We start from the raw sequence: 16,622 nt of genomic DNA on the forward strand, positions 1-16,622 counted from the left end.
TCTCTCTCTATCTCTCTCTCTCTCTCTCTCTCTCTCGCTCTCTCTCTCTATGTGTAGCCCGCCATGTTGTATGCATGAGGGTTGAGGGCAGGGACCCTCTGGGGGGGTGGTCGTGTCTGCGGGGACACACAACAGCCAGATCAGGAGACATGATGACTACTTGGCACAGCTGCAACAGAAAGGAAGCTTATTAAGGAGGTGATCGTTCCCTCTTTTTTTTACTCATTGTTTTCTTTGCCCACTCTCTTTTTGCCTCGGTGTCCTCTGTGCGCCTGTGACAGCGTTGGCCATGGACTGCGCACAAACAGCAGCGTGTAATCGGTGTATGTGTGCGTACTTGCTTGTGAATACATGTGTGAAAAGAAAGGGAGCTGCTTTAATCACATCAGGGATGTGCTCAGTCCTCTCTCTCTCTCTGTTTCTGTACATGGTGTTCTGTTCACAAAGCTCCCTTGGCTGACTGTTCCAATACACCTATATGTATCACCACCTCCACACTGCCTCCAGCCTCCCCTTAAATCAATGCTCTACACAGGAGCCTCTGCTGACACTCGTACAGTCTTATAGTGCTCTAGATTACAGTGGCCACTGCTTATATTTATATAATAGCCAAGTTATCGTTACTCATTGTGTATTTATTCCTTGTATAATAATTGTTTGATTATTTTTCGATTTGCCTCTCTGCATTTTTGGGAAGGGCTCGTAGGTAAGCATTTCAATGTTAGTCTACACCTGTTGTTTTCGAAGCATGTGACAAATACAATTTGATTTGATTTTGATGTGATTATTATGATATAGGGAATACTAGTTACAGTAAATGAGGGGCTCTGCTCAGAGCTGTGCTGCTGGATATGGTCATTGTAAGGTAAAGCCACTGGGGGTTGACAGTGTTTTAATCCCAGAGCCTGTCACTGGGACGTGATTCTCATAGACTGTAAAAAAAAAATATGGACAAAGCCATTGATGACGTCACCCCATTGTTTCCTATGAGAATGCTTAGTGGCGCATTTGAAGATCAGGAAGTGTCATTTCAGCCTGTCACCATTTTGCTACATGGAAGAGTTTTTGGAAACATCGCATGCGCAGTTTGAGCTACTCTAGAAAGTGACGTTGCAGGCTAGCTCAGTGCTGACCCCTGTCATGGAGTAGCTTAAATTGAAGGCCGACCCGAGGTACTGCAGGCTGCCATTAGCAACTAAATGATCCCCTTATCTCCATCTGTGTGTGGTTTTTAAGTAATTGGTTCAAGGACATACATCTGATGAAATAAAAGCAATTATTGGTATCATGATTGTGTTCAATGTTTTTTTATATACCCACGAATATTGACCACGAAGATCGCCAATTGGAGGAGGTTAGGCAAATCTCTTTATGGCCACACAAGGTTGCTAATCCCAGGTGAGGATATTTTAGTTGGGTCCTTGAGAGAGGCAATAATCCTAAAATGCCTCAGTTAAAAATGAGCTGTTTAAATGTATAATGTGTCTGAGAAAACAAAACAGAATCTGACCGCTTGTACAGTACATTTACCATGCTGAATAAGAGTGTCAGAGGCAAAGTAATAATATAATTTTAGTACTGGTGGTAATTAAGAAATATTAGGCTACTAAAATATGTGTAGGGCTTTACAGGAGGATTATTTATTCCTGTACTTTATTGTATGTAACCTCTGAAGAGCAAGGAGCCAGGGGTGTAGGAATTCTAAATGAGCTTGGTAAAATTTTAATCAGAACGGTGGTCTCTATACATCCATTTGGATACTTTAGGAGTCTTGACAGGGAATGCAGCGTTTCTCATTAGAGCTTAGACTGAAACGCAACTTATTAAATGTTAATTGACGACGCGGTGCAACGCGGGCTTACAGTGCTCCAGCAAGATTTCAGTACATCTTCGTCTTCTTCCTCACTCCTACACGTTTCCAGAAGGCCATCAATGTGACATGTTTTTCCCTCTCTAGGCCTCATTTCAGTTCGGACTTTTTCCTCTTTTTACTAACTCCCTCCCTTCGCCTTTGTTTTTCGGGGAATTGGGGCTAACAAAAACAACACGCTACAAAAACGACTGTGTGAATGCCGATCCGCTCCGGACGTAGCGAGCTTTCTGTGGGATCCGTAGAGCCTTGCGGGGTTCTAGCTTAGCTTAAATACATTTACCAGTTGAAAAAGAACAGAGGAACAGGGCAAGGAGGGGGTCTAGGCCTCTTGTCATGCTAAGAGTGTTCAGATAAGTCCTGCTTGGTCCAAGTTAATTACAGTTGACATTTAAATAAGTGCACTTGTCTTGAAGATGGTGGAAGAGCTGAGAAAAAGACAGGCCTCTCTCTAATTGAGTTTGTGTTGCGTGCCCCACCCCCACATCACAGCACCAAGCCCACATCACTGCTTTGTTCCACAGGGAGCTGATATGCGAAATGCAGCTGCCGAAAGTGGAAAAACACATTATGGATGTAACTGCGCAAGTGTTTTTGTGGATTCTGCCATGTTCTCTTCCTGAGATTATGTTGTTTGAAGCATAAACCTGCAGTATGTTCTATTATTTTACATGTATGAAGTGAGATCGCCCCAAATGTCAATTTACACCTATGGAGATCAACAAATTCACTGTGGCTATGTGTGTGTTATGTGTTAACAATTGGAGTGAGCCAGACTGGACTGTCAGTTCCATTAATCATGGTTGTATTGTGGTCTTTGAAGTGCGTGAAGACACAGGAGACCTTCAAAGGTTTTGATGTTGAATCTCACCCTGTAGCATCTTTCAAAGCACTTTACGGTAGGCTACATTATATGATATGGTATGGCATCACTGTATAATCATCCAATCAGATGGAATTGGAATGGATCCTATATGATGCAATCTAGGCTATACATTATATGCGTCACTTCTCATACTATTCTCCTATATCCATGTGAGTAGCGTCTACCCTACATTAGGGATGAGCACGGTTAATCAAATATCTGGATATCTGAACGGAGTCAAGTTTTCAACAAAAAAAGATATTTTTGGGGTTGCGTATTTTAACACTTAAAAAGATTTGTCTAAATGAAATGTAATTGTCCATGTTACATTGTCACACACAAGGATATACCATGACGTTTGAAATGCTTCATTGAATAAAACAACAAACTTTATAATTTATGTACCGCGCACTCAGCTCCTGCTGTTTCAGACCTCACGTGGCTTTGACAGTACATTGTTTACAGTTGCACACTGGAAATGTAGTCTACAGTTCTGAGGACGCACAAAGTGATTGTTTTATTTTTAAGCAAATTTTCTCTCTCATGGGCAATGGGTTATGGGTTGCGTTTTACATGAAAAGGCATTTTACTATCATAGCACATTTAGCCCTGACAACGAAATGCTATTTTCCCCCATTCAAATAGCGATTAACCTACAGGTGGTCCACAAGACTGACACAGATCAATGCAAAGCACTCACCAGAAAACTTTTTTGTGAACATACTTCTCTTTCACTGCTGCTGTTAGCCTAGGCTGCTGTTATTCTAGTCTGCTGTTAGCCTAGGCTACTGTTAGCTTTGTCTGCTGTTAGTTTAGTCTGCTGTTAGCCTTGGCTACTGTTAGCTTAGGCTGCTGTTAGCCTAGTCTGCTGTTAGCCTAGAATACATTTTGTGAAATTATAGAATTATTTCAAATGCCCCTTCCTCCCCTACATCACTGTCAACTCCACCTGGCCCCTTCCTTCCTTAAAACCCTGTCCTCACCCACCTGGCCCCTTCCTCCCCTACATCACTGTCCTCGCCCACCTCGCCCCTTCCTCCCCTACATCACTGTCCTTTCCCACCTGGCCCCTTCCTTCCCTACATCACTGTCCTCGCCCACCTCGCCCCTTCCCCCCCTACTTCACTGTCCTCTCCCACCTGGCCCCTTCCTTCCCTACATCACTGTCCTCTCCCACCTGCCACCTTCCTCTATTTGACCATACTGTTTAATCACTGGGCACAGTAAGGGTGCTAATTGGACTTAATTTATCTAGTTTAGGAAGTGAAGTGCCTGCCTGGACCTGGCTGACTGTCCGTCGTTTGGCCACAGCACTACAGTACATCTGCAGCCCTGGCCTGGCCACTCACACTGTCATTACTCTCCCCCAGAACCCTATTGTATGTATATAAATGTCTCTCCCCACCTGATGGAGCACTCACTACAGTGGTTCAGTGTTTACTATTTACCCATGGAGCTGTTGTCAGAGGTCTCTGTCTCTGAGCCCAGCTGTGTTTGTTAGCATAGCATAGCATATGAACCGAAGCTATCTAGGAGCTTCTCATTTACTCAGTGTCACGGCTAACTAGGAACCTTTCATTTACTCATTGTCACTGATGGGTGCCAGATTATCCAAGCACAGGCTTTCCCCTAGAACTAGAGGTAATGATCACTAGGGTAACACAGGTAATTGCCTAATTACATGGCAGCTCCCTGCCCTGGTCAGACTGCAGTCTCGGCTGCTCATTTGGTTCATATTATTGCAATGTGTCTGCTCAAGGTTAAGAGCCGTCCAGTGTTGCTTTAGATAAAGCCACTGGATTATGACTCATTCCACTGAAAGATGGAGACATTTTTTTTTTTTTTTGAAAAACATTTTTTTGCCAGCAAGTTAATTGCCTTCCAGTGCGGGAATGGGTATAAAAAGAGTAATAAACTGTAGGTAATACCTCCCTGGTAATTGGTTAATTAACTGGGTTGGTGTGCCACTGAGTTTAGGACATTAGTACCAATGGTACTGTACATGGCAGTAATATTTACTGTAGGCCTATACGAAAGACGCTCTGGGGAAAAAAAATGTTGCGTAGGTTTTCAAACATTGAATTGACCACTGCATCTCCCCTTTCTCTCCAGCGATGGCGGAGTTCCATGTCCAGCCGCGGTCAGTGCGTGCGGAGGAGGCGGGCATGGGGCGGTTCCAGTGCCAGATTCACGGCCTGCCTGAGCCTGCCATCAGCTGGGAGAAAGATGGCCGCTCTGTGGACACTAAGGATGAGAGGTACAGTAAAGTAGGGTTCCTCTGTGTTAATCACCTCAGCTGTGCCTACCAACTACTGTAGGTCTACTGTACCTGCACATAGAACTCTGGCTGTTAACAAATTCACTGCAGCAGCTTCACAACCTTCACTTACCTGTTACCCAGCCAAACCTCACTCAGCTCAGATCAACACCACCAATGTCCCTTGTGTCTCTCTAGCTGTTTGAAATTGAGTTTACGTTGCATGTGTTAACACACTTAATCAAGCAAACAATGATCTACTCCCTTGATTCTCTTTCTTTTTCTCTCCCTCTATCTCTCTCTTCTACCCCTCCCTCTCTCTCTTTCATTTTCTCCCTCTGCCCCCCCTCCCCCACCCTCTCGCTCTCCCACCCTCCTCCAATTCCTTCTCTCTGGCAGGTATACCCTGCTCCCCACTGGTGTCCTGCAGATCACAGGTCTGCGTCAGGAGGATGGTGGTGTGTTCTGCTGTGTGGCCCACAACAGTGCAGGAGTAAAGCACAGTGCCGGGGCTCGCCTCACCGTCTCAGGTCTCAATACTCATACATACATACATACATACATACATACATACATACATACATACATACATACATACATACATATATATATATATATATATATATATATATATATATATATATATATATATATACACACATACACACCTTCCCTGGATACCCACCCACCGCACAAATATGTGGCCATGCATCATCTCACACAGCCTTACCGCCAAGATGCTCGCGCTGGAGATGATGCGCAACGGTGAAATCCAATTAAATGTTGCAATCCATAAAGCTCTCGCACACTTACGCTTGCGTCACTCCCCCCCCCCTCTTCCCCCCAGTCTCCCAGTCTTCTGTTTACAAAGAGCCCATGATCCTCGTGGGTCCTGAAAACCTCACTCTCACCGTTCACCAGACGGCCATCTTGGAATGTGTTGCCACAGGATATCCCCGCCCCATCGTGTCATGGAGCAGGCTTGGTAAGACCAAAACCCCGCTTTCTCTTGTACATCAAATCAAAGCTGCAGCCTTCAGGGTGCCTGCCTTTCAGGCCTCTCAACCCCCCTGCCTCTCAGGCCTCTCAACCCCCCTGCCTCTCAGGCCTCTCAACCCCCCTGCCTCTCAGGCCTTAAGTGCTATAGAACCCTTCTATCTTCCATAAGGTGCCGTGCTAGATTGCTTGTCTAGTTTGCAATCATCCGAAACCCGACTTGAAGTACATCACTACTGCAGCTGACATAAAACCATGTCACCATAGTAGTATAGCTGAATTATATATACATTTATATAAAGCACACAGGCAAAATACAGGGATTGAAGAGGACATTCTGTAAAACGGGACATTTTGACACATTAAGATACAGCGGCTTTGTGTGTGAAATTGGTCATGGTATGCTGCCTTCACAGCGTGCACGGATCACATTGTTTCCCAGATGGTTCCAAATGATTTGGAATGTTGAAAGCCTATTTACCAGACATTATCTTGCTGACCTTGATATAAATGAATGGAGGAAAAAAGCTGTGTTCAGTGACTGCTTCTAATGTGGTACAGCACAGTGATTAAGTAGGCTACTGCTGTCCAGTGTGTATTTGTGTGTGTTTTTGTACGCACGTGCAGTTGTGTGGAAGTGCATGTGCATTGATGTTTGTGTGTTTGCGGAAGTGTGCATGTATGTATGTGTGTCTGGGTTAGCTCGTCTCTGCATTGTGTACATACGTGTCGTATGTTCTTTTACGTAACGTCTAATGGAACATTCATCTTATGTACAAATGAAGTAGGGGATTGCAGCCTATATGAGTCTTTGGGGAGCGAAACACAGTCTTATTTTTTGATGAATGTATTCTTCACTCTCCTGGTCGAGATGAACCTCTAAAGTGAGTAAGTGACACACGGTGGGAGATCCACCATAATTGCTTAGAGGTGTTTAGCCCATGCAGGATTCAGTCCCCCCCACTTCATACGTTCCTCTTGGCTATCACTCAAACTCTGCCGCTACAAATTTTGCAATCTGATATTTGTTTTTCAAAGCTATTATCCAATCTGATTTGCTGTTCAAAATGTAAATTGCAGCCCCTCCCCAACCAGAGAGAAGCCATAATCAGATTGTGGATATTGCCTTGCACGATGTTGCTGTAATTAAATGCTGACAGGATGGGATTTCAACAGGGGCATCATGCAGCCATTATTTTAGAGGGGGGCACAAAGTATGTGAAGATGGAGGAGGTGGTGTAGTTTGAGAATTTTGCATTTTTCAAACACCTGAAACAGCTTTTTCCTGCAATATAGACCCATAATAATTATTGCCTAATTTTATGTAAAAAAATATATCAAATCAAATTGTATTGGTCAAATACACATATTTAGCAGATGTTATTGTGGGTGTAGCGAAATGCTTGTGTTCCTAGCTCCAACAGGGCAGTAATATCTAGCAGTTCACAATAATACACAAAAATCTCAAATTAATGAATTGAGTTAAGAAATATATAAATATTAGGACAAGCAATGTCAGAGTGGCATTGATTAAAATACAGTAGAATCCAGTATATACATATGAAATTAGTAAAGCAGTATGTAAACTTTATTAAAATGACTAGTGTTCCATTATTAAAGTGACCAGTGATTCCATGTCTATGTACATAGGGCAGCAGCCTCTAAGGTGTGGGGTTGAGTAACCGAGTGGTGGCCAGCTAGTGATGGCTATTTAACAGTCTGATGGCCTTGAGATAGAAGCTGTTTTTCAGTCTCTCAGTCCCAGCTTTGATGCACCTGTACTGATCTCACCTTCTGGATGATAGCGGGGTGAACAGTCCGTGGCTTGGGTGGTTGATGTCCTTAATGGTCTTTTTGGCCTTCCTGTGACATCGGGTGCTGTATGTGTCCTGGAAGGCAGGCAGTGTGCCCCTGGGCTCACCCTCTGGAGAGCCCTGCGGTTGCTGGCGGTGCAGTTGTCATACCAGGCAGTGATACAGCCCGACAGGTTGCTCTCAATTGTACATCTATAAAAGTTTGTGAGGGTCTTAGGGGCCAAGCCAAATTTCTTCAGCCTCCTGAGGTTGAAAAGGCGCTATTGCGCCTTCTTCGCCACACTGTCTGTGAGGGTGGACCATTTCAGATTGTCAGTGATGTGTACGCCGACTAACTTAAAGCGTTTTACCTTCTCTACTGTTGATGTGGATAGGGGTGTGCTCCCTCTGCTGTTTCCTGATGTCCACGATCAGCTCCTTCATTTTGTTATTTTCCTTGCACCACTCCGCCAGGGCCCTCACCTCCTCCCTGTAGGCTGTCTTGTTATTGTTGGTAGTCAGGCTTACTACTGTTGTGTCGTCTGCAAACATGATGATTGAGTTGGAGGCGTGCGTGGCCATGCAGTCATGGGTGAACAAGGAGTACAGGAGGGGGCTGAGCATGCGCCCTTGTGGGGCCCCTGTGTTGAGGATCAGCAAAGTGGAGGTGTTGTATCTTACCTTCATCACCTGGGGTCGGCCCGTCAGGAAGTCCAGGACCCAGTTGCACAGGGCACCTTTAAGAACGGGGACAGTATAACCGGAGAGAGCCATGATTCCGTGAAACAGAGTATGTTACTGTCCCTGATGTCTAGCTGGAAGGAGATCCTCGCCCTGAGCTCGTCTACTTTATAGTCCACAGACTGAACATTAGCGAGTAATATACTCAGAAGCGGTGGATGGCATGCACGCCTCCTGAGTCGGACTAGAAGTCCACTCTGAATACCTCTCTCCACCGGCGGCGTATTGGAGCAGCCTCTGGGATAAGTTCAATTCAATTCAGGAGGTGAGAATGAAGGGTCCAGTTCTGGAAAGTCGTATTCCTGGTCGTAATGCTGGTGAGTTACCGCCACTCTGATATCCAAAAGTTATTTCCGGCTGTATGTAATAACACAAACATTTTTCTGGGCTAATAATGTAAGAAATTACACACAAACAAATCTAAATACTGCAACATTGCTTTGGAGCTAGAAGCAGAGCTGCCGTGTCTGTAGGCGCCATCTCTATGTATGATTTTCTGCATAGGTTATCTCAGCATACCTCTTTAGCTTTTCAATTGTAATTTTAATTAATGATGTACATTGATTCTTTAAAGGTGCAATATGCAGAAATTGCTCTGCCATTTCCTGGTTGCTAAAATTCAAATAAGGGCCTCCCGGGTGGCGCAGTGTTCTAAGGCTAGCTGTGCCACCAGAGATTCTGGGTTCGAGTCCAGGCTCTGTCGCAGCCGGCCGCGACCGGGAGGCCCATGGGGCGGCGCACAATTGGCCCAGCGTCGTCCGGTTTAGGGAGGGTTTGGCCAGCAGGGATATCCTTGTCTCATCGCGCACTAGCGACTCCTGTGGCGGGCCGGGCGCAGTGCACGCTGACCAGGTCGCCAGGTGTACGGTGTTTCCTCCGACACATTGGTGCGGTTGGCTTCCGGGTTGGATGGGCATTGTGTCAAGAAGAAGGGCGGCTTGGTTGGGTTGTGTTGCGGAGGACGCATGGGAGTTGCAGCGATGAGACAAGACTGTAACTATTACCAATTGGATACCACGAAATTGGGGGGAAAAAAGGGGTAAAATAAAAAAAGATTTTTTTTTTTAAATTCAAATAGTTCACCCAATTTCAGTTTGTGACAAAACAAGTAATGCATAGTGTAGAGAATCATTGTACAATATAACCCGCTGTGAAATATATTTTTGTATTTTCAGCTATTTGAAGTTGGTGTACAATAGTAAAATAAAAGACCCAAAAACGGAACTTAAAACTTCCTAAGGCTAGGGGGCAGTATTTTGACATCCGGATGAAAAGCGTGCCCAAAGTAAACTGCCTGCTACTCAGGCCCAGAAGCTAGGATGTGCATATATAGAATAGGATGTGCATGGATAGAAAACACTCTGAAGTTTCTAAAACGGTTAGAATAATGTCTGTGAGTATAACAGAACTGATTTGGCAGGCGAAACCCCGAGCACAATCCATCCAGGGAATTTTTTTTTGAGGTCATTGTGTTTTCCAATTGTTTTCTATGGGAAGCCCTATTTATGAGGAACCTGGTTGCAGTTACTATGGCTTCCACTAGATGTCAACAGTCTTTAGAGATTGGTTGATGTTTTTCTTTTGAGAAATGAAGAAGTAGTGCTAATCATTGTAAGTGTCACTCCAGGTGGACTCCACTGTTTTGGTGCGTTGTTTTTATCCGGTATTAGAAACAGTTTATTCCGTCTTAAATTGTATCGATTATTTACGTTTTAGGGTACCTGAGGTTGGATTAGGAACGTTGTTTGAAATGTTTGGACCAAGTTTACAGGTAACTTATTAGATACTTTGTAGGCATGTTGGGCGAGTTGAAACCGGTGTATTTCTGAATCAAACGTGCCAAATAAATTGACATTTTTGGGACATAAAGAAGGACATTATCGAACAAAAGGACAATTTGTGATGTTTCTGGGACATTTTGGAGTGCCAACAGAAGAAGATCTTCAAAGGTAAGGCATTAATTATATCGCTATTTCTGACTTTTGTGGCGCACCTGTCTGGTTGAAATATGATTTTCATGTGTTTGTATGCGGGGCGCTGTCCTCAGATAATCGCATGGTCTGCTTTCGCCGTAAAGCCTTTTTGAAATCTGACACAGCGGCTGGATTAACAAGAAGTTAAGCTTTATTTTGATGTATTACACATATATTTTCGAGAATGTTGAATATTGATATTCCTGTAGTTTGAATTTGGCGCGCTGCCATTTCACTGGATGTTGTCATCCGTGAAGGGATCCATAAGAGGTTATTAAGAACAGGAAGCATAGAAATAGCGCACATAGAACAGATCAACCGCTTCTTAGACTTGCTTTCGATGAAAATTACAGATCTATTACTCACATTTCTATGTGAATTTGGTCAGGTTGCCCTAAAAGTTACATATTGCAGCTTTAAGAACTTTTATGCCTTAGAAGTTTACTACAACTGCCACACCGGTATATAGTACAATAACCCAAGAATGAAAGCTATTTTAGTATTGTCTAAAGTCTAGCAACCTTGCCTGCAGGCATGCCAGCAGAGATAGTTATACAAGCTACTCTATCTTGAGTTATAGCCTGAAATGGCTCGGTAGCTAATTATGAGGTTGGGAGATTGGGAACCTATCTGGGCTAGCTAAAGCCAACTTCATAAAATTGCTAGGTGACTAGTATTACAGAGAAATAAAAAAATTGTTTTATTTATTAATCAAAAAGGAATCAATAGGCTACATAGCTTGATCAAATTCATTTACTAATTCCTCCTGCCAGTCCTGCCCATCACCGGCAGTTAATATCAAATCATACACTGTGTGTGTCACTCGACACTCTCTGCTCCGCTGACGTAGCATATCTTTGCTCTGTGGTGCATCTGGGAAGAATGGGGGGTGATAGTCAGTATGTCCCCTCTGCAAAATACTGCTGACAGATATTTTTTATAAATAATGATGATAAAGCGGGGGCTTAAAAACTAAGTTATTAATTTAACATCTGAAAAATGTAAAAACAGGAAAAATCTGAGGGGGCACGTCTCCTTGTGGGCATGACGCCTCTGGATTTCAGTGTATTAGATTACAGGGAGTGAGGGCCTGGGGATAAGCTGCATAATTAATTTAATAGATTCACATCAGTCATTCCTTAATGCCAGAGTTTGTTTGGAGCTTTTCATTCATCAGCACTGCGTGCTCTCTGGGCTACTTTTTGCCTGCTTTGACACTAACTACATTACAGACTGACATAAGAATAGTTGCATCCATTCAGACAGCACACACACCACACACACACACACACACACACACAACACACACACAACACACACACACACACACACCACAACACCACACACACACACACACACACACACACACACACACACAACAGATAGAAAGCGAGAGAGAGATCAAATTTCTGTGAGAGAGAGTGTGTCGGGAGAGATAAGAAGTAGCCATGGAGGAACTGTAAACTGTGTCCAACTGTTGATTTTACAGTTCACTCAGCAGCTAGCCCGACTTGAGTTAGGCTTATTGTAGAGGGGTAATAACGGCCATTATATGGTTCACAGTTGTTTAYCCARTCCTAGCTGAGTCCCTTTAGTTYTGACACTGGACTGGGYCTGGGAGTGGGAGGGMCAGGRTGAGAGCCTGAGGCTTGCACTTAATASTACCATGGAGCATGTTTAAGTTATACTGTACTAGCCATAGCTTCTACTACAGTCAYTAAGAAWCTCCACTGGCTGACTTAGCTGACCAGGCTGTTTCAATTGGATTGTAAATACGTCTGAATAATAGGTTCCTATGTTCTACTGAAAATCCTGTAGCCTACAGCCCACTGRTGGTGCTGTTTGRTGCAGCTACACGAACACGGAYAGGGCRYAGGTTTGTATATTTTAGTTTGAAGGCATTCTCGTGAACTCTGGKTGTACTGTRCACCTTTTTCCATTCTCGTGTTTCTCTTCAGCCCCCAGTGCATTGTCTTGTCGAGGTCCAGGTTTGTGGAMTGTTTCCAAATGACCCTCCCTTTCCTTGTTGTGGTTCTGCTCAGATGCACACAGTGCTCACAGAGGAGACGTGTGTTGCCCTCCTATAAAAGGCCTGGGKCAGGCCATATGGCKCCAGTCTCTGGCTGGCTGGCTAGCTGTCTGCTAGCTGTCTGTTTGAKGATGTGAGGAGAGGAGGATGYCCAGTCTGCTTTCTCTGCAGGCTTTTAGCATAGCGGCCATGTCCCCCGCACAGCCTTTTAACACTKTAAGCCMGGACACACAGGACGCAGATGTTACAAAMATAYAGAGGGACTGAAATATCTTCYGCTGTGCCATGTCTTTGTTGGTCCTAKCCCCAMTATAASGCCATTGWAATAGGAAGAGATGGAGAGCAGGACAGGGTATTTGATGGAGGGACAGAGGGGAGTGGCAGCCTAGCTTATCCGTGTAGCTCTGCCTGCTCAGAGGGCATTTCCCCAGTTTAAAGCATGGTGTGCCTAAGGCAGTAGAGGGCTTTGTAAAACCGTGAGATCAAACTGGTGTGTGTGCTTGTGCATGTACGTGTGTGTGTCACTAGCCTGTCAGAGCGGGGTGGGGAGGATGGGGCTGGGGATGTAAAACAGACCCCCTCACACACACATACAATTACACACACTAACACACAATGGAGTCATGGCAACATAGTTCTTCTGCGTCACTGACTGTGTCGGCGTGGCCTTGGCCCTCACCCAATACACTCGCCTCGTTTGCCACCTTTCTACTGAATATGGTGATTCTCACAAGACGTGCTCTGTCACACTTGTGAGAACTGCTCTGATATTTACTGTGAAATGTGTTTTGCAGCGGTATGGGGCAAACTAAAATTGAGTGAGTTGAGTTAATTTTATTTTTACAGGGACAGTGCACATTAATCAACGTTTCTGTCACGTTCCTGACCTATTTTTATGTTATTTTGATTATGTTTAGTTGGTCAGGGCGTGAGTTGGGGTGGGCATTGTATGTTGTGTGTGTTTTGTTTAGTCTATGGGTGTTGTATGTGTATGGGATAGAGTATTGTTAGGTTGTCTAGTTATGTCTATGGCTGCCTAGATTGGGTCTCAATCAGAGACAGCTGTCATTCATTTGTCTCTGATTGGGAGCCATATTTAAGGTAGCCATAGGCAGTAGGCTTTTGTGGGTAGTTGTCTTGTTTAACGTTTGTTGCTTGTCTGGGCACTTGCGTTATTTAGCTTCACGATCATTTGTTGTTTTGTTTGTAATAGTGTTTTCGTTTCATGTTCATCTTCGTTCGTTTAATTAAAAGAAGATGGCTTATTTTCCTCATGCTGCGTTTTGGTCCGTCTCTCCTCCACACGATCGTGACAGTTTCAGTAAAAGTGCCGGCTAATTTTTTAGCCAGCCGGCTAATTTTCAACCGCAGTCCCTGGGCAGGTTATTAAAAACAATTACAATATAGACAATCATTGAGCAGTGAGCACACGCAGAGCAACATAGAACAAGCAAGAAGTAGCATACAGACATAGCAACATGAACAAGACAAAATCCATAAAAGCAACAAAGTGTTTCCACACCTCACAAGCTACAGACAACATGGAAAGCGGCAATACACACCTAGGGATTATGTTCACAAATCTGATTGACCTTTAGCCATGCCTTCATGTTTTTTGTGAAAGTGTGATAGGTGGTGCAGTTATGTGTGTCTGATGGCAGTGTATTCCAGACATGGGAAGCTCTCACAGAGAAAGCGGATTTACTAAAGGTGCTTTTCTTTAAGGGAACTATACAGTCACCTCTAGCATCTCCTCTTCTCCAGCGTTTAATCTTTTGTGTACATTATAGTATGTTTAATCAATCATTTATCTCCCTTGGTATTTTTATAGCCTTTTTTAGTATATTTAAAGTGTATATTTTTTTATATTCTAAGCTAACTCAGCTAATTTGCTATCTCACTCCTCTCCTCCTCTTCTCTCTTTCTATCTCTATCCCTTCCCTAATTTAATCTCCTGTCCTATTCCCTACTCTCCTCCCCTCCCTTCCTTTCTTCCACTCCTCTACTCTCTCCTCTCTCCTCAGATGGCCGTCCGATTGGTGTGGAGGGCATCCAGGTGCTGGGTACAGGGAACCTGATGATCACAGATGTTGGGGTGCAGCACTCTGGCATCTACGTCTGCGCTGCCAACAAACCAGGGACCCGTGTACGCAGAACCGCTCAAGGACGTCTGGTGGTCCAAGGTGAGCCTTTAGTTACACACCCACTCAGTATAGGGTGTGTGTACAGTATGTGTCTTTAGCATCCTCTATCTAAACTATCTCCTGTAAACAAACCCTCCCCTTTACAGTTCTAGTTATTTATCATCCTCTATCTAACTATCTCCTGTAAACAAACCCTCCCTTTCAGTTCTAGTTATTTATCATCCTCTATCTAACTATCTTCCTGTAAACAAACCCTCCCCTTTACAGGTCTAGTTATTTAGCTCCTCTATCTAAACTATCTTCCTGTAAAAAAACCCTCCCTTTACAGGTCTAGTTATTTATCATCCTCTATCTAAACTATCTTCCTGTAAACAAACCCTCCCTACAGGTCTAGTTATTTAGCATCCTCTATCTAAACTATCTTCCTGTAAACAAACCCTCCCCTTTACAGTCTAGTTATTTATATCCTCTATCTAAACTATTTCCTGTAACACAAACCCTCCCCTTTCCAGTCTAGTTATTTATCATCCTCTATCTAAACTATCTTCCTGTAAACAACCCTCCCCTTTACAGTCTAGTTATTTAGCATCCTCTATCTAAACTATCTTCCTGTAAACAAACCCTCCCCTTTCAGGTCTAGTTATTTAGCATCCTCTATCTAAACTATCTTCCTGTAAACAAACCCTCCCCTTTACAGTCTAGTTATTTACATCCTCTATCTAAACTATCTTCCTGTAAACAAACCCTCCCCTTTACAGTTCTAGTTATTTAGCATCCTCTATCTAAACTATCTTCCTGTAAACAAACCTCTCCCTTTCAGGTCTAGTTATTATCATCCTCTATCTAAACTATCTTCCTGTAAACAAACCCTCCCCTTTACAGTTCTAGTTATTTAGCATCCTCTATCTAAACTATCTTCCTGTAAACAAACCCTCCCCTTTCCAGTTCTAGTTATTTAGCATCCTCTATCTAAACTATCTTCCTGTAAACAAACCCTCCCCTTTACAGGTCTAGTTATTTAGCATCCTCTATCTAAACTATCTTCCTGTAAACAAACCCTCCCCTTTACAGGTCTAGTTATTTAGCATCTCTTATCTAAACTATCTTCCTGTAAACAAACCCTCCCCTTTACAGGTCTAGTTATTTATCATCCTCTATCTAAACTATCTTCCTGTAAACACCCTCCCCTTTAGTTCTAGTTATTTAGCATCCTCTATCTAAACTATCTTCCTGTAAACAAACCCTCCCCTTTCCAGGTCTAGTTATTTATCATCCTCTATCTAAACTATCTTCCTGTAAACAAACCCTCCCTTTACAGGTCTAGTTTTTCGCATCCTCTATCTAAACTATCTTCCTGTAAAAAACCCTCCCCTTTCAGTTCTAGTTATTAGCATCCTCTATCTAAACTATCTTCCTGTAAACAAACCTCCCCTTTCCAGGTCTAGTTATTTATCATCCTCTATCTAAACTATCTTCCTGTAAACAAACCCTCCCCTTTCCAGGTCTAGTTATTTTCATCCCTCTATCAAACTATCTTCCTGTAAACAAACCCTCCCCTTTCCAGTCTAGTTATTTATCATCCTCTATCTAAACTATCTTCCTGTAAACAAACCCTCCCCTTTCCAGTTCTAGTTATTTATCATCCTCTATCTAAACTATCTTCCTGTAAAACAACCCTCCCTTTCCAGGTCTAGTTATTTATCATCCTCTATCTAAACTATCTTCCTGTAAACAAACCCTCCCCTTTCCAGGTCTAGTTATTTATCATCCTCTATCTAAACTATCTTCCTGTAAACAAACCCTCCCCTTTCCAGTTCTAGTTATTTATCATCCTCTATCTAAACATCTTCCTGTAAACAAACCCTCCTTTCCAGTTCTAGTTATTTATCATCCTCTATCTAAACTATCTTCCTGTAAAAAACCCTCCCTTTCCAGGTCTAGTTATTTTTCCATC

The 16,622-nt window shown here is 43.4% G+C and overlaps 1 protein-coding gene across 1 annotated transcript in view; it reads left to right on the forward strand.

Moving 5' to 3' along the window:
• Positions 1–4,818: 4,818 nt before the first annotated feature.
• LOC112076357 (immunoglobulin superfamily DCC subclass member 3-like) overlaps positions 4,819–16,622 on the forward strand; it is a gene marked incomplete at its 3' end in the record, with an annotated part of 23,112 nt that continues 11,308 nt past the window's right edge. The window contains 4 exon segments of the mRNA XM_024143162.2: positions 4,819–4,992; positions 5,392–5,522; positions 5,840–5,977; positions 14,549–14,707. Of these exon segments, the coding sequence (XP_023998930.1) occupies positions 4,850–4,992; positions 5,392–5,522; positions 5,840–5,977; positions 14,549–14,707 (571 nt within the window).

The sequence above is a fragment of the Salvelinus sp. IW2-2015 genome, unplaced genomic scaffold, assembly GCF_002910315.2.
Source record: "Salvelinus sp. IW2-2015 unplaced genomic scaffold, ASM291031v2 Un_scaffold3701, whole genome shotgun sequence".
NCBI lineage: Eukaryota > Metazoa > Chordata > Actinopteri > Salmoniformes > Salmonidae > Salvelinus > Salvelinus sp. IW2-2015.